Source organism: Uranotaenia lowii, chromosome 2, assembly GCF_029784155.1.
Source record: "Uranotaenia lowii strain MFRU-FL chromosome 2, ASM2978415v1, whole genome shotgun sequence".
Taxonomy (NCBI): domain Eukaryota; kingdom Metazoa; phylum Arthropoda; class Insecta; order Diptera; family Culicidae; genus Uranotaenia; species Uranotaenia lowii.
This window is the reverse complement of record NC_073692.1, coordinates 46,744,303-46,770,124: the sequence shown is the minus strand read 5'-3', so window position 1 is coordinate 46,770,124 and position 25,822 is coordinate 46,744,303. Positions and strand designations below refer to the sequence as shown.

General features: G+C 39.6%; 1 protein-coding gene across 6 annotated transcripts in view; it reads left to right on the top strand.

The window, feature by feature from the left end:
* The window catches only part of LOC129743966 (serine-rich adhesin for platelets-like), a 274,223-nt gene that overhangs the window by 220,315 nt on the left and 28,086 nt on the right, over nucleotides 1–25,822 (top strand). For 5 of the 6 annotated variants that reach the window (XR_008736758.1, XR_008736757.1, XM_055736227.1 and 2 more), the window contains exons 5-8: nucleotides 3,064–3,216; nucleotides 21,711–23,218; nucleotides 23,577–24,362; nucleotides 24,528–24,668. Coding sequence is in view for 4 of the 6 variants with exons in the window: in XM_055736227.1 (XP_055592202.1) it covers nucleotides 3,064–3,216; nucleotides 21,711–23,218; nucleotides 23,577–24,362; nucleotides 24,528–24,668 (2,588 nt within the window). In the remaining 2 variants the exon portion in view is untranslated. The remainder of the gene's footprint in view (nucleotides 1–3,063; nucleotides 3,217–21,710; nucleotides 23,219–23,576; nucleotides 24,363–24,527; nucleotides 24,669–25,822) is intronic. The other variant, XM_055736228.1, reaches the window with a different exon arrangement.

Genomic DNA, 25,822 nt, shown 5'->3' with positions numbered 1-25,822 from the left:
ACACTTTGCGCTATACTTTCGTTTTGCGTACGCGATGGTATTTTCGGCATATAAATGAAAATTGGAAAAAATTCAATTAGTTGCTTGGCAACTTTTGAACTGAATACATGCGTTCAATTTTCAGGAGGTATACACTGTCACTCTTTTGGTTTACATGTCGAAGTGTTAAGGTTGACTTGAAACGCCATTTTCGATAACAAGTTAAAAATAGAGACACTACAATTAATATAACTAATGATTTACTAATTATTAAATCTTCGAGTTCTCAATAATTGGGATTGGGCGTGCTAAAAAGAATAAAGCTTGCTCTTTACTCTTACACAAATTTCCATAAGAATGACAGCTAATCGGAGTGAAATTAGCGTGAAGGCTACCCGCATAGATGAGGATTGTAACCAAACGATTTCTTAAATAGTCAAACGACGATTTCATGAAGCGTAAAAAAACCTTTAGCAAACGATTATTCGAGCTGTGAAATACATTAGTTGAACCGTGAACTCCAAATTCACAGTATTTCTAATATGTCGTTAGGTTATGTAATTGTTAAAAACTGTTAAATCAGTTGTATGGAAGAACTGTTCTACATGCAGTCCAGTTAAGGTTGAAAACTCGATTGTGGAAAATGTATTTTGATCATCGGATTGTAATCGTTATAGTTATTTCGAGGAGCTCTCATGCCTAAACATTTACACAAATAGTTCTCTAACGATTTGACTTTACTTTATTCCAACGTTATTCAAACCGTTTAAGGGATCGTTCGTGAAAAGAGCACGTACACAAACGCAATTTGTCTAATGTATATCTATATGGGAGATTTTCGGATAAAAATGGCCGATCTTTTCTTATTTTATCATTTTATTAAATTTTAATATTGCCGCCCAATTTGATTCAGTGCATTTTTGTTGTGCTTCCTTCTGGTGAATATTTCAATAAGCATGTCCTGTAGAACGTCCCTGGGTTCCGGCACAAAGCAATCCATTGGACGGATTCGAACTTTGGGGATCCCAGTAGCGTAACCTGAAACATAAAAAATGCGATTATCGGATTTGTTTTAAAAGATTTTTATTTCCACTTACCTGAAACACACAATGTCATGGTCCTTTTAATTTCTTTCAGATTTCAGTACTCTAGCTCTCGCAGGTTTAGTAAAAATTCAATTTTCCGTGCCGCCCTAAAACAAAATCCTCCCGGCGCAGCAAAACAAAAATGAAACGTTTGCGTCAGTGGTGCCAGGTTGAATGTTTTATCAATATGTTTATAGATATGGAGATGCGAAATTTTTAGTTAAATATTTTAAATGATCAGGATGAATATGGGTAGAGAACTAAGAATGTTTTAGAAATATTAATGAGTATTGATTCAAATGAGGAATTCCGTTTAATTCAAATCAATGTTTTGGATCGAGATTGAAATACACCATGTAAAAGTAAATTCGATGTTTATATGAAATTGGTTTGCGTCTAAGTAGCTCGCACGTATATAAAACAATCATAGTTTACAAGAAAATCTTTTTAAAAAAACTATTGCTGATGGTAAAATCATCAACGAAAACCACAAACACCATCGGAGCTCCAAGCTCTATTTCCAACTGGATTCCATTATTGTTTTCGAAACGCTACAGAGTCATATCACTTATCAGAATATAAAAATTATTTAAGAGATGTTTTTATAAGTTCATACTGTTTTTTTGCAAAACTGTCTGGCATCTCTGACCGGCGTTTCGCTCATTTTTGACAGAAGTCATGGACGGTTTGGTTAACGGTTCGAGATCGGTTTTACGATTACAGAAATATTGAAGGAAATCGTTCGTACCATTGTATCGCCTTTCCAGATACCATCACTTTTTCACATGAAGGTTCATGTTTCGTTTTTATCATTTAAATCTGTCATCGAAGTAAAGTTTAATAGAACAGCTACGTTTACAGAGAGAATCACTTTTTCTGAAGCTGTTGAGGAATCGTATAGACCGTTTGAGATATAGTTTTTTAGTATGCGGGTATTGCTTTCTTTGTTTAACACTCGAGAAATCGTATACCCGGGTTGCTAGCGCGCCCATCGCCCATAAAAACTTTCGAAAAATGTTTATGAACGAACTTATTATAAAACATTAAATTTTCGTGAAATGAAATGAAAAAGATAAAAATAAAGATGTCGTAATTCTACGGAAACCTAGTGATTGTGGCTCATATACAATTTCTACAACATTTTTAAATTTGTTTTCGACCACTGTGCAACGACGCAAAACTCGATTTCATTCAAACTTGGCGAATGCAGCAGCAGCTCGAGTTTTTTTTTCTCGCATCAAGTTTTGGTACCTTCCAACTCGATGCGGGATATCTCGGGCCGGAGTCAGTCTACAACTCACTTACATCCCGCAAGGAACGATCGATCGGTTTCTCTCGGTTGGTTAGTCCTACGACGACGTGTTTGATCGCGGGCACGCTCTCTCTGTCTTTCTGGAACGCGAACGCGAAATTCAGCGCCTCCGCCCACCTCCGCCCTTTTTTTATTGACAAATGCAGTACCAGGTACTTTGTGGATTAATTAGCATATATTGGTGGAACTCAAGTACTTACCCAGTAGGTACTACATTCGATATCTCACTACTCGAAAGAATTCCTAGACCCGTGAGTCACTCACTCACTGACTAACTAGCACGCAGCAGCTGGCGTCGTCGTCGTCGTCGTCGTGCAGTTTCCAGGCCGCCTCCAAACTGGACGGATGGGCGTCCATAAACTATTACTTCCTCTCGCCTAAATATTGCACGGCGAATTTTGCACGATCCACCACAATTAACGCGCGGATGGGCTTTCGCCTGAACCGAGCTAAGGTCGCCGAACCTGATTAGCATACCAGGTGAACCAGAAATGTCCGCTCTGATTTTTATTTAATTTTTTTTTACCGCTCTCTCTCGCGGCCTTTACGAGGGGGACAGTGAAATGTGCTTTCCCGTGCATACATTCTTTCCCAATCCGCGATCCTCCGTTGTTATGATTAGTTTATTACTTGCGAAAACTTTCCTCATGTTTAATTTTGAATTTTTGTTTCTGTTTCTCGTTACAGCTTCCTGAGCCGGGGGAAAAGTATCTCGATCGAAGACCTATCGACGGAGCGCGACGAAGCCAACTTTGATGACGACGTCGTCGAGCCTACGCAGTGGAAACGAGTTAGCAAAATCCGACGTTCACTTCAGTTCCCAAGGAAAACGGCCCCAAAGTGAGTAAAGCAAAAAAGGGGAAATATTTTTTCGGTGGGTGCAGAACCGTTTTTTTGTTGTTCACAACGTCCATTCGCGTTTTCAACCACGAAATTGGCATCCAGATTAATAAAATAGAAGATGTAAATTTCTCAAACGCTGTGTGTTCTAAAAATCTTTGTTTTGGTCTCATTCATGGTTTTTTTATTTGGATGTTTAAGTAACGTTTACATGAGTTAATTTAAGCTTTAAGGTTTGTTTGGGAAATCCTTTTTTTTTTTTTGAAAACTGTAACATCGTATCTTATCAGCAAAAAATTTATTACTTGTTGAATAGAGGTTTGTCTTTCAGCAATACCTACTATTTACTGACATCACTGTTGGTGCTTATCGAGATATTGCTTGCAAAGTAGTCCTCGTTAGGTTCTAACTAAAGAAACTATAGTAAACTGGCTCTTTAGTTCTAACTATTGTGCTACAGACAGAGTTGTATGGGAGTGAAAATGTTTGAAATATCCATATCATCAATTTTAATGCCTTTTAATCGTTAGAAATCTGAAAAACTTTTTGATATTAGGCCGGAACAAATTTGTAATCCTTTTTTTGTCACTTGGAATTGAAACTTCGCGAGGGGGGACAAATTGACCAAAATCTTGCATTGAATTAACTAGCATACAATTTACATTGTATGCATTACATTACATTACATTACATTACATTACATTACAATCGATATATCGAAAAGTTGAAAAAATCTCGATTTTGATTGATGATACATATCCCATCTTCTGTAATTTGACTTTCTATTGTTCAACAGTTATAATTTTTGAAGAATTTATCAAATTTTTCATCAAATTTCCTCAACTTAATTTCTTTCCCCCTTCGAGATTTTCGGTTAAATCGAAAAGAAGAATTTGATATTGGTTCTGGTTAAATTATCTTTTATTTAAATTTGAATATTTAATGATTTTTTTTTTAAATTCGAGAAATCAAACGGTTTACAGATTTTAGGTCCAACAAAGGGTACCAGGCAAGTACTGGAAAAGAAGGTTCAAAGTTGGTAATTTTGATCATCTGTATTTTGAAAAATCTATCAATAATGGCGATAGCTATAGTAAAAATCCTCAATCAAACATGCAGATAAAATCAATAATAAATACCTAAACAATAAATTGATTTCCATAAAAAAACACAAAACTCCCATCCATAGGTATATGAGAAAAACGCTTCAAAATTATTCATACTGAGCATCTTTTCCCACCAAGGTTGCCGGAAAAAAATCTTTGTGTTTGACAAATAAATTCTCAAATTCTGTGATTTTTTATTAAAACTTCTTGGACGAACTTCTGTGATTTTTAGTTCAATTTTGTGAGCTTAATCTGTAATGCTGTAAAAAAAAACTGTAAATTAATGGGTCCATTTCTATTGTTCAATTCAGTTGTATTTTAGATGGTGTGTAGACGGATTAAACGCCCACTTGACAGTTCGTCATGAGCGTGCACGTCGGTCATCCAGTCAGTTAGCGAGTACGACCCGAGCGAGCCGAGTGTAGCAGCGCGTTGTTCCCCCGGCTGGGCTGGTCCTGTGGCCCGCCAATACTACTCCGATCGCTGGACCGGTCTGCACATTTGGCGACCGTGACAGGTGTTTTCTCTTGGATCAGTTTATGATCCGGTTTTTGAGAATTTAAAACGAACCGAAAACAAAAAAAAAAGCGAGTTGAAGGTTCACGTGAAAATTGTTTATAGCAAACGAGGTTAAAAATCGAACAAGTGATCAGTAGACTAGTTCACTTTTCGGCTTTTTTCGCTGATCACAGCGCCACTTACAGGGTTTGATCCTCATTCATTTTCAAGAACTCTGGCCGAATTTGAGCTCATTTAAGTAAGTTTCCAGCGTGCGCTAGAAGTTTTATTGAAAAAAGTCCATTTTTCTGGAAAATTTTCTTAGATGTGTTCTAGCAAGCTGTTGTTAATATAAAATGATAATTTTATAGTGCTTGGTGATTGGTATGACAAGCATTCGTATGGACCTGTTTTAGATAATTGACTAAATCAAACCGAAAAAATTTAAAAATTCATAAACTACCAACTTTTACAGAAAATTTACTTACAAGTTAAGAGCTTAAAACCAGTAGTAAATAGAAAAAAAAATATTTTCGATATAAACTTTTCATAAAAAGATAGCCTTATTTATAACCTTTAATTTGATGTATAAAACTTAATTATTGCAACAGTACAAGCAAAGATATTCAAACATTCACATCACATTCTTTGAATCATAATGTTGTCTCCATTCAAATTTTAGCATCATGCAACCTGCAAAACGTGGCATCAAGAGGACTTGCTTACAACTTGATCAAAGCGCGCGCTTTTTTTAACTCCTGGCCCCGTCATGGGGTACTTGATTGAATAAAATATCCTTTCTTGTGCACAAGTTGGTGTGGAGCAAACTTGAATGGAAAATATTTTAACAAATCAAATTTGTTGCATAGATATTTGAATAACTTTGTTAGCACTCTTGCGATCATTCAGTGTTATACATCAAATTAAAGGATATGAATAAGGCTATCTTTTTATGAAAAGTTTATATCGAAAATATTTTTTTTCTATTTACTACTGATTTTAAGCTCTCAACTTGTAAGTAAATTTTCTGTACAAGTTGGTAGTTTATGAATTTTTAAATTTTTTCGGTTTGATTTAGTCAATTATCTAAAACAGGTCCATACGAATGCTTGTCATACCAATCACCGAGCACTATAAAATTATCATTTTATATTAACAACAGCTTGCTAGGAACACATCTACGAAAATTTTCCAGAAAAATGGACTTTTTTCAATAAAACTTCTAGCGCACGCTGGAAACTTACTCAAATGAGTACAAATTTGGCCAAAGTACTTGAAAATGAATGAGGATCAAACCCTGTAAGTGGCGTTGTGATCAGCGAAAAAAGCCGAAAAGTGAACTAGTCTAGTGATCAGTTACCCATTTGGAAACACTTAGTGAGTAATTGGAATTCACATACTGTGTAAAAGCTGTTTTTGCGAAAAGAAGTAGTTTTCGATTGCTATTTCGGAAAATATGAAAAAAGTTATGAAAAAGCAGTGTTGCGAAAACTGTAATTGTTGGAAAAACATTTAAATATTGAAGTAATTCAATTCCGTTTAAGGGACAGCTGAAATTAAATATTGGGCGAGTCGTGAGGACAGCTTCAACATGTTTCAAGTGAGTTGAGAGGACAGCTTGAAATTGGAAGGCGTGTTGAGAGGACAGCCTGAACATATAAACGCGAATCTCAAGCGAGTTGAGAGGACAGCTTGAAATTGAAAGGCGAGTTGAGAGGACAGCCTTGGCGTTTTGATTACAGTTTCAAGCGAGTTGAGAGGACAGCTTGAAATTGGAAGGCGAGTTGAGAGGACAGCCTGAATATATAAACGCGTATTTCAAGCGAGTTGAGAGGACAGCTTGGAATTGAAAGGCGAGTTGAGAGGACAGCCTGAGCGTTTCGATTACTGTTTCAAGCGAGTTGAGAGGACAGCTTGAAATTGAAAGGCGAGTTGAGAGGACAGCCTTGGCGTTTTGATTACAGTTTCAAGCTAGTTGAGAGGACAGCTTGGAATTGAAAGACGAGTTGAGAGGACAGCCTGAGCGTTTTGATTACAGTTTCAAACGAGTTGGGAGGACAGCTTGGAATTGGATGGCGAGTTGAGAGGACCGCTAGTACATATTGACGCGACTTTCAAATGAGTTGAGAGGACAGCCTGCGCACTATTGTGAATCCAAGCGAGTTAAGAAAACAGCTTGAGAAATTACCTGAACCTATTTTTAACAACCTTATCGAGTTAATGGCTGGTAAACGGTGGATAATGTGCAACACGAGACCCCATAGTGGTCATATCACCTCTTATTCACAACTCCTATCTCTACCTCCCCGCGGTGCCGGCTGGGGTGCGAGTAACCTAAGCGGAGATCGGGTACCCAACCCCGGTGGATGCTTTGGTCGCATGCAGACTGAGAAGGTGGCCGCACGCGTCTGTTCCCCAGGTCAGGGGCGGCGTGCAACAACAACCGAGCGTCTGTTCTCCAGGTCAGGGGCGGCTCAAACAGCGTCTGTCTTGCAGCAAGCGGCTGAATTTATGAAATGCGGCTCCCGCCAGCTAAGTCCAAGATGGCAGCCCCATCGCGGGATAGGGACTTTAGGCTAACAACCTATTGCTCCCGATTCATAACTTGTTACGGAATCCGAAAGAAATGACCGATCTGAAACTTTGGCGACGACTTTTAGCATGAAAACACGGACACGAATTGGAACTTGGAATGTTTTAACCCTTGCCCAACAAGGCATACTGGAACAACTTGCTAGAGAGGCTAGCCGCCTCAAGCTTGAAATTCTGGGACTGAGCGAAGTCCGTTGGCCTAATACTGGAGAACACAAGACACAATCCGGGCAAGTCCTGCTTTACTCTGGCATACGAGGAGAACATGCTACTCGGGAACAAGGAGTTGGTTTCCTGTTAAGCCCGCAGGCCTACGCGGCCCTCATTAGATGGGAACCGATAAACGAAAGAATAATCCTAGCCAGATTTAGAACACGGGTTAGAAACCTTACAATGGTCCAGTGTTATGCGCCAACTGACGTTGCCGATTTGCAGGAGAAAGAGCAGTTTTACAGTCAACTGAACAGCGTGGTAGAGAGAATTCATAAGGGTGACATTCAAATCCATTTGGGCGACTTCAACGCAAAGATTGGCTCCGACAATCAAGACCTTGAGCGCATCATGGGGCGCCATGGCCTAGGACAGATGAGCGAAAACGGAGAGCTGTTTGTAGATTTTTGTGGCAATAACAACATGGTGATCGGTGGATCGCTCTTCCCCCATCGACCAGCACATAAGGTCACTTGGGTATCCCGAGATGGCCGAACAGAAAATCAAATTGACCACATCTGCATCAGCCGAAAATGGAGAAGGAGCCTTCTTGATGTCCGCAACAAACGAAGCGCAGACATTGCATCTGACCATCACCTCGTCCTTGGCGAGATACGACTGAGAGTTGCGCGTGTCCAACGGCGCGAGGAGAATGTCGGGTGTCGATACGACGTCCGCCGGTTGGAGAATCCAGAGGTGAAAAGGGCATACGTTGAACAGCTAGAATCCCGAGCCTCGGAACTGCCGACAGACGGAACAGTCGAAGAACAGTGGTGTGGAATCAAGAATGCCTTTATCACGACGAGCCATGGTACTCTCGGTAAAGTTTGTGGAAGAAGAAGTGAATGGATGTCGGATGAAACTTGGAGGATGGTCGATGATCGGAGAAAGGCGAAAGTCGGAATTGAGCAGGCATGTACCGGGTCAGCCAAAGCAGCCGCCCGCTTACGATATGCGGAGCTGGAAAAGGCAGTTAAACGAGCTTGTAGACGAGACAAGAGAGCCTGGACAAACTCCCTAGCCGAAGAGGGGGAAAGAGCCGCCGCCAATGGAGATATCCGATTACTTTATGACATTTCTCGCCGCCTAAGTGGTGCAAGGACTAATGCAAGAATGCCGCTGAAAGACCGAGCAGGTCAGTTATTGACCGATCGAACAGATCAGCTCAAACGATGGACTGAGCGCTTCGAACAACTCTTCCGAGTCACGAATAGCGATGGCCAACAGAACCCGCAGCTTGAAGTGCCAACAGTAAGTCGCATAAATGGCGTCAGCTCGGAAGCGCCCTCGCTGGCTGAAATAGAAACGGCAATCAAAAACATGAAATCCAACAAAGCACCTGGGATCGATTGCATCCCTGCTGAAATGCTGAAAGCCGACCCTGCCCTGTCAGCACAAATGTTGCACCGTCTTTTCGCTGACATCTGGGATACTGCAACATTCCCGGCCGACTGGATGCAGGGTATCCTCGTAAGGTCCCGAAGAAAGGAGACCTGACAGAGTGCGGTAACTGGCGAGGCATAACGTTGATCTGTACAACCCTCAAAGTACTCTGCAAAGTGATCCTGAACAGGATCCAGGAGAAAATCGACGCTACACTCCGACGGCAACAAGCTGGATTCCGATCCGGACGATCATGTGTGGACCACATCACAACGCTACGAATCATACTGGAACAAATCAACGAATTCCAGGACTCTCTTCTGCTGGTGTTCGTTGATTTCGAAAAAGCATTCGACCGACTTAATCATGAAAACATCTGGGCGGCTCTAAGGCGACGAGGGGTCCCAGAGAAACTAGTCCATCTCATCGAAGCACAATACGAGGCATTTTCGTGCAAGGTCTTGCACGATGGTGTCTTGTCCGAACCAATCCCGGTAACTGCTGGAGTGAGACAAGGATGTATCTTATCACCGCTAGTTTTCCTCATCGTAATGGATGAGATTCTGACTGGATCGATCGACTGTGCACCGAACCGAGGATTGCCGTGGAATCCTTTAACAATGGAGCAACTGAACGACCTTGACCTGGCTGACGATATTGTTTTGCTCGCCCAAACACAACCGGACATGCAGAGCAAACTCGACGACCTCACCGATAGTTCCAAGGCAGCAGGTCTCAAAGTCAATGTCGGAAAGACCAAGTCGATGGAGATCAACACAGGAAATCCCTCCAGTTTCATGGTAGCTGGGCAACAAGTTGAGAAAGTGGAGTGCTTCCAGTATCTTGGTAGCCAGATAACGCCTGATGGTGGTACCAGGAAAGACATCGAAACCCGGATCAGAAAGGCCCGATTTGCGTTTGCGAGTCTCCGAAACATCTGGCGGTCACGCCAGATCTCTCTACGAACAAAAATCCGAATCTTCAACTCAAACGTCAAATCCGTATTGCTGTACGGGTGCGAAACTTGGTGCACATATGCGGTAACGACGCGAAAACTGCAAGTATTTGTAAACCGCTGCCTGCGGAACATCATCCGCGCTTGGTGGCCTGGCAACTGGATCTCGAATGAGGAATTACATCGCCGGTGTCATCAAAGGGCGCTAGAAATCGAGATTCGGGAACGTAAGTGGAGATGGATTGGGCACACGCTGCGAAAAGATGAAAACGAGATTTGCAGAGAGGCGCTTGACTGGAATCCAGAAGGTCATCGAAGAAGAGGCAGACCCAGAAACTCGTGGCGGCGAAGCCTAGCCGCTGAAATCCGAACTGTCGACGATAATCTTGACTGGGACCAGGTGAAGTCACTGGCTCCGGATCGTCAGCAGTGGAGGTCTTTTACCACGGCCCTATGCACCGGAGGATCGGCGCGGGATCATTAAGTAAGTAAGTAAGTTATCGAGTTAATAGGACGGCTTGGATTTGAGATACGAGTACAGCCTTAATGCATTATCAAATTGAAACCCATTGGGTTGGAAGAACAGTTTGTGATAAATACGAACTATGATGTTCGAAGGAACAACCTGAATTAAACGGTTAAATATCGTAAGTTGAGATATCAAGAGGGAACTAGAAAGCAAGTTGAGAGGATAGCTTTGGTATTCGATACAATCAATGATCCAGCAGGATAAGCGAACAGCTTGAGATACGAGTCTAGCGAGGCAAGAGGTCAGCTAGAATAGATTCTTTTAAACTTCAAGTGCGTTGGGGAGACAGCTTGGGAAAAGACATATGATGCGGAAAGTTTAATGTTAGAAAAGTGTTATAAGAATACCCGGACACAATGTTGAGAGAACAGGTTTTGTTTATAAGAAAAATTCATGATCAACCGGATTGTGAGGACAGTTTAAGATGAGAGTGAACTGTGAAGTGTATCGAAGGACAGCTTGGATTCATTATATTTAACTCCGGATGGAAAGTACAGCTTGAAAATGAAAATAAAACGTTTCGATAGGATAGAATACGGATCTCATCGAATTTAACCAAGCGTTTTATAAGAACAGTTTAAGATAAGAATAGATTCCAAGGTGAACTCAACTATCAATTATACAACAGGTAAGATGAACACTGAACTGAAGCAAACCAGAAAGAAAATCCATTCAGATGCTTTTCTTGGCAAAAAAAATCGAAAAAAGGCAATGAAAAATTTGAGATATTGATTTACTCGATTGAACTCTAAACAGTGTAAGCGTTGAAACACCGATCAATAGATTATGTTAAACGTGTATCGACAACAAAACATTTGAGCAAAACAAAAACAAACGCTAAATGACGCTAAAAACCATTACGATCCACCTTGCCTGTAGAGTGTGACTTTTTTATCTCTTTCCGAACATGGTAATTTGTCTTGTGCTTGGGGGCACTTTTTTGCGGTCGAGTAATATTATGGATTATGGGTGATGTTCAGATTATAGTAAAGTATTGAGTTTCCTGTGGATTTACACAACTTTATGCGACGTGGTTTTACACTATTTTATGAAGATATTACCAATGATTAGAATTTATTCAAGATAGGGAAAAGATGAAGTGATGGACAGTGTTATAAAATGTTGTCCATTTCCCCGAATTCCTTAAATTTTTGCAAAGGTCACTAAATAATTGTCGCTAAAATTCCGAATATTCTCATCGTCAACTAGTCGGTAATAAAACAGAGGAAAGTTTTTAAAATCATTTCGTCCAACAAAGGTCGGGGAAAGGTTTTATTGAAATATGAAAGCATCGGCAGCGCATTGTAGCGTCATCAGTTCCATTTACTTTACATCAGTTCATTTTGAAGATACATGGTTCAGCCAAGTAGACATTTTTTAAAACAAAAGCGAGCTTGTTTGAAGTAGTGAGCTCATATCGTGATAATCATTGTTTCAATTATGGCAAACACACAATTTGTATGCCATGGCGTTCCTCTGCGTTCAAAAATTTTGTACTTGAAAATTTAATTAAAAGAAGAGAATTTGAAATATTTTTCATTTATTATCCCCCATTTTTTTTTTTTTTTTTGGAATAGGAGGGGGATGTGTGGACGGATTAAACGCCCACTTGACAGTTCGTCATGAGCGTGCACGTCGGTCATCCAGTCAGTTAGCGAGTACGACCCGAGCGAGCCGAGTGTAGCAGCGCGTTGTTCCCCCGGCTGGGCTGGTCCTGTGGCCCGCCGATACTACTCCGATCGCTGGACCGGTCTGCACAGATGGACACTACCCTGTTGATACAATCTTGAGCATGTTTTTTTTTGTATAAATGGACTCAAACATATTACTCCTTAACCTATCCAAAATGATGCTAGTTATTTTCGCCATCATATTGTTTAAGTTTATGTCCAGTTGTTTAAAACAGGAGTAAGCAACCTTTTGAAGCAACCGGTAAATTTTTATTTGAAATCTTTTTGGTGGGTTGCACTCAAAATAATGTTTATTAATAGTTAGTAGCGCTTTATGTCATACATATTTTATAGCGACAATTTTTTGACAAAAACATATCTGAAAAAGGGAAAAAATGAATCTAATTCGCGTGTTTAAAGATAACAGAAATTTAACACCGTTTTCTTACGAAGTTAGTAATACCAGTTCGACTTAGTAGCACTGCTTCCTGCCTGCGTCATTAGTCGTCCTGGCCCTGTATTCGCTTGAGGCGATGGATTTCTACAGTTCACATCTAGAGGCCAGTATCCTTTCACGACGAGAACAGGACGAACATTGAATGTACCGGGTTTGGAGTGTTCAACCAAATTTGCAGTGCTTCCTTCAGTCTTCAATCTTCGTGCTCAGTGTATATCGCGGAGCTGGCAGCTATACATTGGGCACTAGACAGCATAGCATCAAGACCCGCTGATCACTACTTTATTGTAATAGATAGCCTCAGCTCCGAAAAAAATTACTATTGGTGGAGTATTACTTGCCTTTAGATCTGAACTCCCGGTTTTGCTTATCGAAGACGTTTCCTGGGACGATCTGGTGCTTCTTTGGATCCGCATTGATCTCGGTAATCGGAAACTCTATCTATGCGTAGTGTACATGCCTCCTAATCGTTCTGGCGACCCTGCCCAAAGTTAGCTCTATTTGTTCTCCTGAGGATGACATACTCGTCATCGGCGACTTCAATATGCCCGGCCTAAAATGGTGCTCCTCCCGAAGTCGCTTTCTGTTTCCAGACCCTGTTCGTTCTTCGTTCTCTGCATCTTCTAGTGCAGTGGTTTTCAAAGTGGTCCCTACCGCCTCCTTGGGAGCGTTGAGAGCTTCCAGGGGGGCGGTGAGCTCAATGTTAAAATTTGAGGGGCGTTGGAAGGACTCAGGGGGGCGCGCCCCCCTGATAATTTGATATTTACGCCCGGGCGGTGAGATCGTAATCCACATTTTCACAAATCACGATACAACATAGATTTGGAATAACAATGTTCGATGCAAAAATTAAAAATTACTCTACAAAACCAGACAAAAGGATGAAGACTAAAATATTTATCATTTCACAGAGCTGCAAGCTAATTTTTTGATCGAGTATCTCAATAATTATTTTTTAATGTCACTAAAAGATTTTTTTAAATTGTCACTGATTTTGTATACGCTCTACATGTTGATCTTGTTTGGTAAGAATACTTTGGGTTATACTAGAACAAGAATAATTTTAGATAGCAATGCTTGATAATCTTTAAAATGTATTGTCTCCTAAAATCTGATAAACAGAAAATACCTTCGAAAAAATCTGTATTCAAAGACATTATCTGTGATTTAGTGATGGATTTTTTTTTCGAGAGAAATTGTGTAAGAATTATTTTAGATCAGAGAATTTTTATTTTTATTTCTTATTTGTTCATCTCAATTTCAATCGATGCCAAAAATCAATTGTGCAATTTGTGGATAAACTTTTAATCTTTTCGGTTATCACGAACATTGCCTGGATTTAGTTATTAGAATCTTATTTAAACTTCAAAACCCGTGAATACTGCATAACTTTGAACAAGACTCAAATTCAGATATCAAGAAGTAATACTATTCCCACGTTATTTTACTAGCTTTACAGTATTTGTATTCAATAATGTAATTTAGTTTTCAACACTAATGCAAATTAATGATAAATAGATTTTTTTTTTGTACCAAATTTAATATATACGATTTGATTTCAAACTTATCAATAAGTTTAAGTAAGTGTCCAAGAAACTTTACAAAGAATTAAGTGTTTACTGGAGGTTTGAAGCAATATGAGGCCCTTGGAACCAATTAAGTATAAGTTAAGGTAACCAGATTGCCCGGATATTTATTGAAAAATTCGTCAAAAGTTCGGTCCGGTTCGGTTGTCCGGAATTATTCACTTCATTTGCCAAAACAAACAAAATAAAAACAAATTATGTTGTTTAAATTTTTATTTTTGATTCCAAAAAGAAATTTTTTGAACAAATTTTAAGGAAATAATCATGAAAAGTTTTTTGAATACCTGAATAAAAACTGATGATAAATATGACGAAAATAAGTTTTTTTTTCTTGATTTTTTGTTAAGAAATTCCTGGGCTTTGAGAAAATTTGCCTAGATATTATCCGGGTTTTTTTTTCGACAATTTTGAAATCAAATGCCGGATTTTGCCTTGTTTTTAGATAAATTTCCCGGATTTATCCGGCTCGGGTACGTGCTGGGAAATTTCTGGCAACCTTAGTATAAGTGAATAGAAGCAAATTTCGAGAAAACACGCTTCTAATTTGTTATGTTAGTTAATTTTCCATAAATTAAAAAAAAGCTCTTTTCTTTCGAAAAAAATGAATGTTGAATTTTGAGTTAAGCCTTACAATAAATAACATCAAGCAAAAAGCTAATGGCTTTTTAACGATCCAAATTTTCATTTTTTCAATATATTTTCTGAAAATTTGCTCAGAGGGGCGTTGAGCTCGAAAATTATGCAAAAGGGGGCGGTGAGTGAAAAAAGTTTGAAAACCACTGTTCTAGTGTATACTTAGACACCCTGAGTACAGCGACTTTATGTCAGATAAATAATATCGAAAATTAAAACGGACGTATGCTCGACCTCTGTTTCGTTAACGAAGGTTTCAGAATTCCAACGATTGATTTAGCTCCCGCTCCCCTTGTCAAAGCTATTCCGCATAACCGGTGGTATCTCTCGATGCAGCAATGACTTGTATTCCCGTGAAGAGAACGACATCCTTTAATTAAGATTTCAGAACGTGGATTTTAAAGCTATCTCCATCGTCTTTGAATCCGTTGAATCGGAAGTTGAGCTTGATCCTTCTGATCCAAATACAGCTGCTGAGACATTTTCGGGGCTGGCTACAAATATGCGGGCTCCCTGGGTCACTAAAGAACTGCGGCGACTGAAGACGGCCAAGAAACGTGCACTCCGAAATTATAACAACCATAAATCTCCTTACAATGCTTATAAAACAGTCAGTAAACGTAGCTACCTAAATTATCTCAATTGATCACAAATGAATTTCAAAACCAGTCCAAAATCTTTTTAGAAGCACGTAAAAAATGAACGGAAAGAACCAGGGATTCTGTGCTACATATTTCTTGACAGCGACACAACGAATTCTGAACCAGAAATTTGTGAACTTTTTGCCGAGAAATTTTCTAGTATTTTCATAACAGGGGAAATTTCTTTTTAGCAATTGGCCAGGGCTGTCGGAAATATATCACTTCAAGGGTAATCTTTGAATGGTCTTCTAGTCGACGATGCAGCTATCCTTAAAGCGAGAGCTAAGCTAAAAAATTCATCTTCTACAGGCCCAGAGGGTATACCAGCTACTTTTTGAAGCGTTTTATGCCATCTCTGCTGACAACCATTAGGCACGTCTGTCAATAATATAATCGCTGGACTACGCAATTTTTCCTTCATTGTGGAAAGAATCTAACATGTTTCCTGAGAGTGTTCAAATCCTAGAAAAACAAACAAATATCACATGTTTCCTGTCCCTAAAAGGTAGGTAAGAGAGATGTGAACAACTACCGCGGAATCTCCGCTCTATGCGCGATCGCCAAACTTGAGAAATGAGAAAATCTCCAACGATCAGCACTAAAAGCACTTTCATCGGAATTCTAAAAACTTTTTTATCGCTTTTCCGAACATTTCGACGACGTTTTCTCAAGGAACGTGTTCGGAAGAAAAATTTAAAGTGTATCTAGTATTGTGCAATATAATGTTGATATTAATTTCAATTTGTTAGTTATAGTGTTATCATTAAGATCAACCGATCATTTGGTAAATGCGTTGATTTTTACACAAAATCTTTATTATTTTTGAATAGTTTAAGTTTTTTCAATCAATTTGAACTTTTTCACGAGTTTTAATTATTTCAAACAGAAAAATTATTTGCTTTTCCTTTTTTTGATAATCTCTGTATGGTTCGTAAAGATGTTTGAACTTATGGTACTACAGACCCCGTTCGTTGTTGGCAACATTCGATTTTGGCAACACAAAATGTACGGGCGTGTTGCCAAAATCGAACGGGGTCTGTATTCGTCAGACTTCAATTTAAAAGCCTTGTGGAGCTAAACCACAGGATAACTAAAAGAGAGATAAATATATTTTAAGGAAATCACTGTCTTCTCAGCGTTGGACGTTTAATCATTGTTGAGATTCATAGACTTTAAATCCTTTTTTCTGTGCGAATTTTCGAAAAAAATTGTCACTATTTGGATTGTGTCCTCGAAGACATAAAATACACGACGTAAATATTACAAGACACGACACTTAACGTTCTTACTTAACGAAAAAAACAAAATTCAATGTTAGAGTTGTCCATCGATTCAAATCGGTCAAACCCGCCGTAAACGTAAAGTTTGGCTCAAAAAGCATAAGAATGCCGTTAAAAACAGAAGGATCAACGAATCGAGCATGGCCGCCCACGTGACAGAATATGACCATTCCATTGACTGGTAAAAAGTCAAACTTTAAAAATGCGTTCACAAACCTGGACACCTAAATGTTTATCAGCAACGCCGAGAAACCGTTGATGAACGAAGATGACCTGCCGATTACATTCCCCCTTTTTAACCTCATCAACCTAAAGTTCGCATGATGCGACACCCTTTTGACGAATACATCAGCAGAGTAGGAAATTGGTTACGTTAATTGTCTTCAAGTAATCAGTCGGACATCGTCCTGTAGATGGGCAACATCGAGCCCGAAACCAGTCGACAAAAAAGGTAATTTTAAACCCTTTTTCCGTTAAACAAGAACGTTAAGTGTCGTGTCCTGTTTTGTGTCTATGAAGTGTTCTTACATAAGCAGATATCATTTGAAATGAGTGTCCTCGAAGACCCCCAAACAACGAAAAATCTGAAGTTTTAAGTTTCGTATAAAATCATTGCATTGTTGCATGTTGGCCTAAGTTGTCAAAATCACACAATCATCATCAGATCAAAAAATCATAGTTTCACAATTTTTAAAAGCAAACTTTTTCAAAGTTTTGATCCAAGAAAATTTTGACAGACTTCACTGCCGTTGGAAGCATAATTGTCACATGTTACAAAAAGGCAAAGCGAGAAAAACGCGATCAAAGTATCACAAAAACATTTTGCCGTCAACGCACAGTTTCGCAATTTTTGTTGACTTCAATGCCGTGGATCTCTAAAGAAAACTCCTACCGTCAACTGGGGCAACATGCAACAATTTTCAACTTCAATGGCTTCTAAAAAACTTATGTTCACAATTAATCCTACCCCTTATGCATCAAAAGTTTTAAGGATGCTGGGGTATCAAATTGGCGTAGTTAGAAAAATTATAGGTTTCTCCAGTTTTTTTTAATTTACTAAAAACATGCGATTTTCACCCTCCTTAGAAAATGGGGTAACTTGCAACAAACTTTGTTTTTAATGAAAAATCTTATGAACACGTACGAAAATTTATAGTTTTTAATATATTAGCGATGCTTAAAAGATCATTACGCATGACAACACCAATTGCAGTAGTTTTTGGGTCTGTAATAACTAATTTTCACATTTTTTCTGAAAATGAAGATGCTGCATACATTTAGGGGTTAAATAATACTACGAAAAATTCTAAAAGCTGAAATCATTAAAATAAATGTTTGGATGAATGAAATTCCAATGTTTACAAACGCGTGATGCAAAACATTCATATTCCAACACATGCAAACGAGATTTACAAGATATTTCTTTGATTTGCATTTTGTTGCATTTAACCCCAGACACCTAACGGAATTTTAAAAATATTTATTTATAAAAATTGGGTGATTGTTCGAAAAATATTTTTACACCAACAATGTTGGTATAACATGAGGAAACCAGTAAAAAGTTTGTAGGTAATATTATCAAGCCGATCCGTCATACTGGGTAAAGTTTTTTTCGGCATAAAAAAATGTTAAAATTTGTACATTTATTGCTCGATTTTTCAAATTTCACATAAAAATAAAAAACTTAAGAAAACTAGCTTAAGATGTGAGAAATTATGTCATCATCATTTTGTGATCATTAAAAGATAACTTTATCACAATACATTAAATAAAAAATTGATTTAATGTAGTGTTATATAAATGTTGCATCGAACCCCGCTGTTGCATGATGCCCCGTTTGACGGTATCATATGAGCCTCGATCAAATTTTTCGAAAATGAACTGTTTTTTCAATGAAAATCGTTGTGTGACATTTATGCCGCAAAATTCTATGAAAAGTCGAAAAATGGACGCATATTTGTCACACCACGAACTGAACATTTACCCAGTAGTTGTTTGGTTTGGCATTTCGTGTGTGGCTCTTGTGTTTTATTTGTGAATGGAAGCTTAAATTTAAAAAATCAGATCTGAATCGGATTATTTGAGAATTTACACTATCTGGTGTCAAAAATCAAGTCTTTTTAACGGGTTCGATCAATAAAGCGGCAGGGGGAGCAATTTGCGGCAGCTCAAGTTGAGCTCTGTTAAGCCGCTCAAACACTTTACACGAAGCAACATTCCTTCAACTAATGTCAGCTGCCGTGCTGAAAACGTCGCAACCGCGAGAGAAGCGTTACCAGAAGAGGACAATCAATCCGTTTGCAGTGAAGACGGTCTTGGGAAAAGTTCCGGATGAAGCTGGCGGAATAGTTTGTAAACAAGAAGAAACAGACATCTCCGGTATTTTATTAGGTGTATCGAAATCAAAAACTCAAAGCAAACCCAAAAAGAAATGGTCTGCTAAAACTGCCGTCAATCACATGTGGCCATCCTGGACAATTGATGAATACGGTGGAACTGTCACACGGCGCTGGAAGAATAACAATTTGACTAATGTTGTGAAGTGGTTTACGTTTACATGCACTCTTCCAAGTGCCAGCAACGAACCCGAAGCAGTTTGCAGAGTTTTTCTTGCACATGCTGGGTTTCCGCGAAAACAGTGACCCCTCCCCCTCTTTACATCTCCATGATCCCCTCCCGACTATCTAGGACACGTGTGCCAAGTTTGGTGAAAATCTATTTAGACGTTCCGAAGTTATAATACGTTCATTTCTTTAGTGTGACAAATATGCGTCGAATCGTCTCAGTGTGACAGTTATGCGTCCATTTGTCCCAGTGTGACAATTTGACTTTCTGTTTCGACAAAGAATATCAATAATACGTATCAAATTATGACGATTGGCACCAAAAACTCAAAAACGTCGAAATGTCACATGTGACAATTATGCGTCCAACGGCAGTTCATGGATTTACTGATTTAATTAAGATTCCACTGGGATAGGCTTCCATAAGCTGATTCTGAAAATAGCGTCACAGATAATCGTCACAAACTTTTTTCAACAAATCACAGAACAACAGATTTTTTTTGTCGATAATTCAGAGTTTTTATTGGAGACTTTGATGCTGGAACATGTTGATAAGAAATCTAAAATGGTTCACCCAATCCTGATTATCCAACTTTCCTCATTTCCGTCATTCTTCAAGAACAAAAATACTTCACTCGTTAATAGTTTTAATTTTTTCAGTATTTGAGTGTTAACAGCCATTTTTTTTCAGATTTGATGGAATAAATAAATAAATTTTCAAAAAAACATATCTGCTTAGCATTTTTAGTACCGTCAAACGGGGCATCATGCAACAGCGGGGTTCGATGCAACATTTATATAACACTACATTGAATCAATTTTTAATTTAATGTATTGTAATAAAGTTATCTTTTTATGATAGCAAAATGATGATGACATAATTTCTCGCATCTTAAGCTAGTTGTCTTAAGTTTTTTGTTTTTATGTAAAATTTGAAAAATCGAGCAGTAAATGTACAAATTTTAACATTTTTTGATGCCGAAAAAAACTTTACCCAGTATGACGGATCGGCTTGATAAAATTACCTACAAACTTTTTACAGGTTTCCTCATGTTATACCAACATTGTTAGTGTAAAAATATTTTTCGAACAATCACCCAATTTTTTTAAATGAATATTTTTAAAATTCAGTTAGGTGTCTGGGGTTAAATGCAACAAAATGCAAATCAAAGAAATGCCTTGTAAATCTCGTTTCCATGTGCTGGAATATGAATGTTTTGCATCACGCGTTTGTAAACATTTAAATTTCATTCATCCAAACATTTATTTTTATGATTTCAGCTTTTAGAATTTTTCGTAGTATTATTTAACCCCTAAATGTATGCAGCATCCTTATTTTCAGAAAAAAATGTGAATATTTGTTTTTACAGACCCAAAACCTACTGCAATTGGTGTTGTCATGCGTAAAAGTCTTTAAGGCATCGCAAATATATTAAAAACTATGAATTTTCGTACGTGTTCATAAGATTTTTCATTAAAAACAAAGTCTGTTGCAAGTTACCCCATTTTCTAAGGAGTGTGAAAATCGCATGTTTTTAGAAAATTAAAAATAACTGAAGAAACCAATAATTTTTTAACTACGCCAATTCGATACCCCAGCATCCTTGAAACTTTTGATGCATAAAGGATACGATTAACTGTGAACTTAAGTTTTTTAGAAGCCATTGAAGTTGAAAATTGTTGCATGTTGCCCCAGTTGACGGTATACAACTTTATTTTTGCCTGCAACGAAAAAAATGATGATTTTACGAACGGACTTAGAACTTGAACTTGTTTTTAAATTTTAAATAGTAGTTGAATAATTAGGGAAAAAAGTAATCTGAACCAGAAAAAAATCCAATGTTTCTTTTTGCCAATATGCAATATTGCATAAATGCCTTTAAAAGAAAACAAAACATGCTTAAAATGCAAGAAAAGGTCAACAATCTGAATGTTGTGGTGTAAATGCAACTGCAAACAAGGGAAGTGCATATTTCATCAAGATTACAAAACTAGCCATTTTGACATATCATATTTTTGATGGAAAAAAAATTAATTAAATCATGAAATAAATACAATTTAAGAATAGCTTCACGGGCCAAATAAACAAGGGCCACGTGTTGCTTATCCCTGATTTAAAATATTGATAGATTTTAGATTTGATCTACTTAACGTTCGATTTTAGTACCTGACAGTAAAACACGGACAGTTTCCTTAAAAACTGGTAAATCTGTGACGTTCCACAAAATTGTGTGATCTGTGACACAGATTCTGTGATTCTGTGTATTTCCTCAAAGTTCTGTGAAATTACTGGTTTTCTGTGATTTCGGCAACTTCGAGTGCCACTCAAAAAAAAAGTAATTTTGTTTGGTTTGCTTTGTGTAATCGAATAACTCTTTTTCTTCTTTTAGGTCAAGCACCCGTCCGGCAGACCTTCCGGAAAATTCGGGCAGTGTGTGGAAAATTCGGCAGGAGCTGGAAAACGGCCGCCGACTGAACACCGCCATGAGGAACAACCACATCGATTTCGTGGCTTTGGATAACATCCTTAAAAGTGTATCGGATACGCCTTCGCCTACGACGACAAAGCAGCAGCAGCAGTCCGATAACACGCCCCGAAGTCCATCTGGGAAATCTACGACTTCCACTTTTCTGACTGCCGAGTCGTTGAAGGAAATTCGTGGAAAACTGAGAAGGTTGAGCAATGAGTCGTTGTATCGAGACGATATGAGCCCTGGCGATGAACGTAAAGCTATGGAGGATGACGATGCCGTTACAATCACCGAAGTTGAAACACGAATGGGACAGTTGCAGACGAGCAGTTCATCGGACTCGTACAAAAGCAACAGCCTGGAATCTAACCGCAAGCCTTCGATCACCGAAAGTATTTCCGATGATTGGCATTCGCGTAGGAAATCTTACGGTTTTGAAAGGATGAATCACTCGTCTAACTTCATGTCCAAAATGGATTCATCGACTGACAGTGGTATTGGTCGTTCCACAGATCTCAGCTCCAGCTGGTCAAGTGGAGGGGCCGATGCTTCTCAGGGGAATACCCGAGGTACGATCGTAACATTGGGAGATCAGAAGGAAAAACCAACCAACACTGCTATGGTTATAAAAATCACCAACGAAAGTCGGGAAAAGGAACGAGAACAACGTGAAGAGGACATCAAGCGTCATTCGATCGCTGTCGACGAAACGAGTTACGTGCGTGATAGTTTGAAAACTATGTTCGAAAAGAAGTCTTCAGTTAGCGTCAATGGATTTAGTCACACCTTTATCGAGGAACTTAACAAGAACAAAAAGAAGGTTGAGTTCTGCAAGACTGAGGTACACTTCACGGCGGATTCCGGACGGGTTAATATCGTTGAAACGGACGAAAAACCTCCACCTACAAACAATTTCCGGAGACGGCGTAGATCTTCTGGGGGATCCGTAGGATCCTCCTACATGCAGGCTATCACTTCCGGAGCTCCAGTCACACATTTCGGGGATCTCGAGCAGGAAGTTAGCGAAACGGACCTTAAAGAAAATCCCGTATACACCGCACCTCCGGTTGTGACCACCTCTATCGGTCGTCCGGAACCTAGTCCTCGTCGCTCGATCGTAACCTCAGACGAGAGTGACAATCAGTCGGCAGATGATATCTCCCTAAGAGGAATACTGAAAAACAAACCCGTGAAACCTAAACCTTACGTCCTGGGGGAGAATATGGCCAACAGTGAAAGTTTGTGGGGAGTTAAGCTGAGACCGGTCTCGACGGAACTCAACTACTGGCACGAGCAGGAGGAGTTGAGCGGAAAATCACAAACTGCAGTAACTACGGAAGACAAATCCGATAGCGTTTCTCCAGCAACTTCCTTTTCGACGAAAATAAATCTTACATCGGTTGCACCGATTTCTAAAAAATCAGATGGTAAGTAACGTTTGTTTGTTTGTAACTGTTTTGCGGACCAATGCTGGAAGAAATCTGAGTTCAAGTAGATCCTACTTTTCCAATATTGGTCCTCTGTATAAAAAACGCACGTTTGGCCTTCAAGCGTCAATGAACAGTTGTAGCAAGCTTTACATCTTTCCATCCAAGGATGAACTATCGCCCGCACATAATCTAGCCACTAACCATCGCTCTTGTTGTCGCTCTTTCTCTGAACTGCACTCGCTCAATTAGACCAAAACCTAGTACTAACCTTGTAACAAAAACGCCACCCGCGCTGGTCTAAATCTGCCATTTTCTCTCTTGCACCTCTTATTTTCCCCTCATCACAATCCAACAGAATCGTCGATCGATCCGAAAGGTACCACCAAAATTCTGATCGATATGTCCACCACCAATTCCGTCAATCAGAACCCTCTCAAATCAACATCCCTAATCATGCGAACGATGCGTTCGGCTAACCAATTCGACGAAGCAATGAAAAGTTTGGAAGCCACCCGGCGAGAATCCATCGATAGCAACGAAGCCAGCGAAGAACGGCGCTCAGCCTTCCACCTTATCTCGAGCAGCTCCATTGCCAAGTCAAGTTCCGCTAGTAGTATCTACAACAACAAGGAAACACCCAAGCTCAAGGTTGCCAAATACGCAGCATCTCTCGACGGGGATGTCGACGACTATCCCCCAACGCGCTATCGTGCTCCGATGCCAGCTCTGAGACGGAGCTTTACCAACGAATCTCGGCTGTCGGACTTCGAAGCCTTCATCACCAAGAACAGCAGCAGCAGCATCCGTCGATCGAGTACGGACGAGTTCCCCTCGGTCGGGATGGTTTCGAGTGTGTCCGCCTGTAAACCTGTGGCAGCACCCCGATTGAAGAAGCTCGGAGGATCTAGCGTATTGAGCCATCAGCTGACGCAGTTGAAGCGGCTGTACGATGCAGCCGAACAGTACGACAGCGATGAGAGCGCTAAAGCAGACGAAGAAGTCAAGCTGTACCTTGGCAACCTAACGAGTGAGGAACGCATCACGAGCGAACTGTCCGGCAGCTGGAGTCGGCTTAAGGCCAAGCGCAACATTCAAAAGTACCGGGATCAGGATCTGAAAATCACTGTCAACTCCGTGTCAGGTAAGTACCGTTTGGCTGTGTGCCTGCACCAACCCACATTCGATAGATAGTTCATCCATCGTGTACATACTCTTGTGTTAGTTTTTTTTTCGATTTTCATATTTTTGTTTAATGAGTTCAAACTTTGTGAAATTCATGTATAATACTAATCCATTTGTCTGTTAGAATTTGAAATAGTGAAACCTTCTTCGAATGGAACCACAACAACAACCATCAATACGGAAGGGCCGCCGCGGAGTACCAATATCATGTCCATCGCACTGAAAAGTCCAATCCTGTCGAAGAAAAATCCTTCGCCAAGTACAGGTAATTAAAAAAACATAATTTCTCTGCGATTAGTATGATTTCTTTGGTTTTTTAATTATAGAAACCATGCGTGTAGGCTCCTTTTTAGTTTTATGTCGTTTTATTTTTCAAAACCTCAATTTTCGCGACAAAATTGACCTTTTTATTGAACCGGTACCAGTGCGTCATTGTCTGTAGCTCCCAGACCCGCGGACGGAATTGCCGCTTTCTGATATGAAGATGTATCTTTGAGGTATTTTTTTCTCTGTTTGTCCAGTTGCAAGAGCCCGCAGTGGTGTACCAACTTTTCCCTTGGACTTTCTCTTCGGCATTCTTTGGAGCGCCTTGACGCTTAGGGCCGTTGGCTGTCTGAAGTCGGGTCTTCTTTTAATGCTCTAATTATTTTCTTAAGCGAGCCATAGACTTCACAAATGGCTTGTGCAAATTCGGTGATTCCACGACGATTGTTTGATTCTATGCTCGCCCACACACGATACAAACATATTTCACGCGGACACAAACGATTGCTGGCGAAAACAGCAACAACAACAAAATCCCTCCACTCCAACTGGGGCTCAGTAAATGGCCTGAATTTTGTACAAACAGCACCATACACCATGCCACAGAAGGCGGTTTGTACAAAATATTTCGACCCCGACGGATTTTACTCAAACCGTTTGCGCGATCATTCAAGCACTGCCATACACAATGCAAATCGTGTTCACAGCGACAGAATTTCATCGAATTTTATCGCATTTGTGTAAATGTTCTGTAGTCTGTGGCCCGCTTTAGAGAGCTAAGACGTTGTAGGCCGATGACATAGTGAGAGCGATACGATGCGAATTGGCAAATGCGATTCGATACGGTGAACTCTATTTGATGAAAATGTATGTGAATCGCTTAACACGTTCGTCGCCGTGGGACACATATTCGTACGACGGGTGTATTTCCTGGCGGCCCCGTCACATACAAAAAGTGTGACGCTCTCTTACTCATGTTAGCCGCTCAGTTTAGCCACACGTTGCAAATATCGGAGTTCTCCGTTTTCATTTGCTCGCTCCGAGAATTTCTTTGGACTCGGCTAGTAAAACTACTCAAATGAGCGTGGCGACGAACATGTTAAACCTGACATACTCAACGCGGCGAAGTAGTTGACAGCTTGTTCCGCCGCTCGA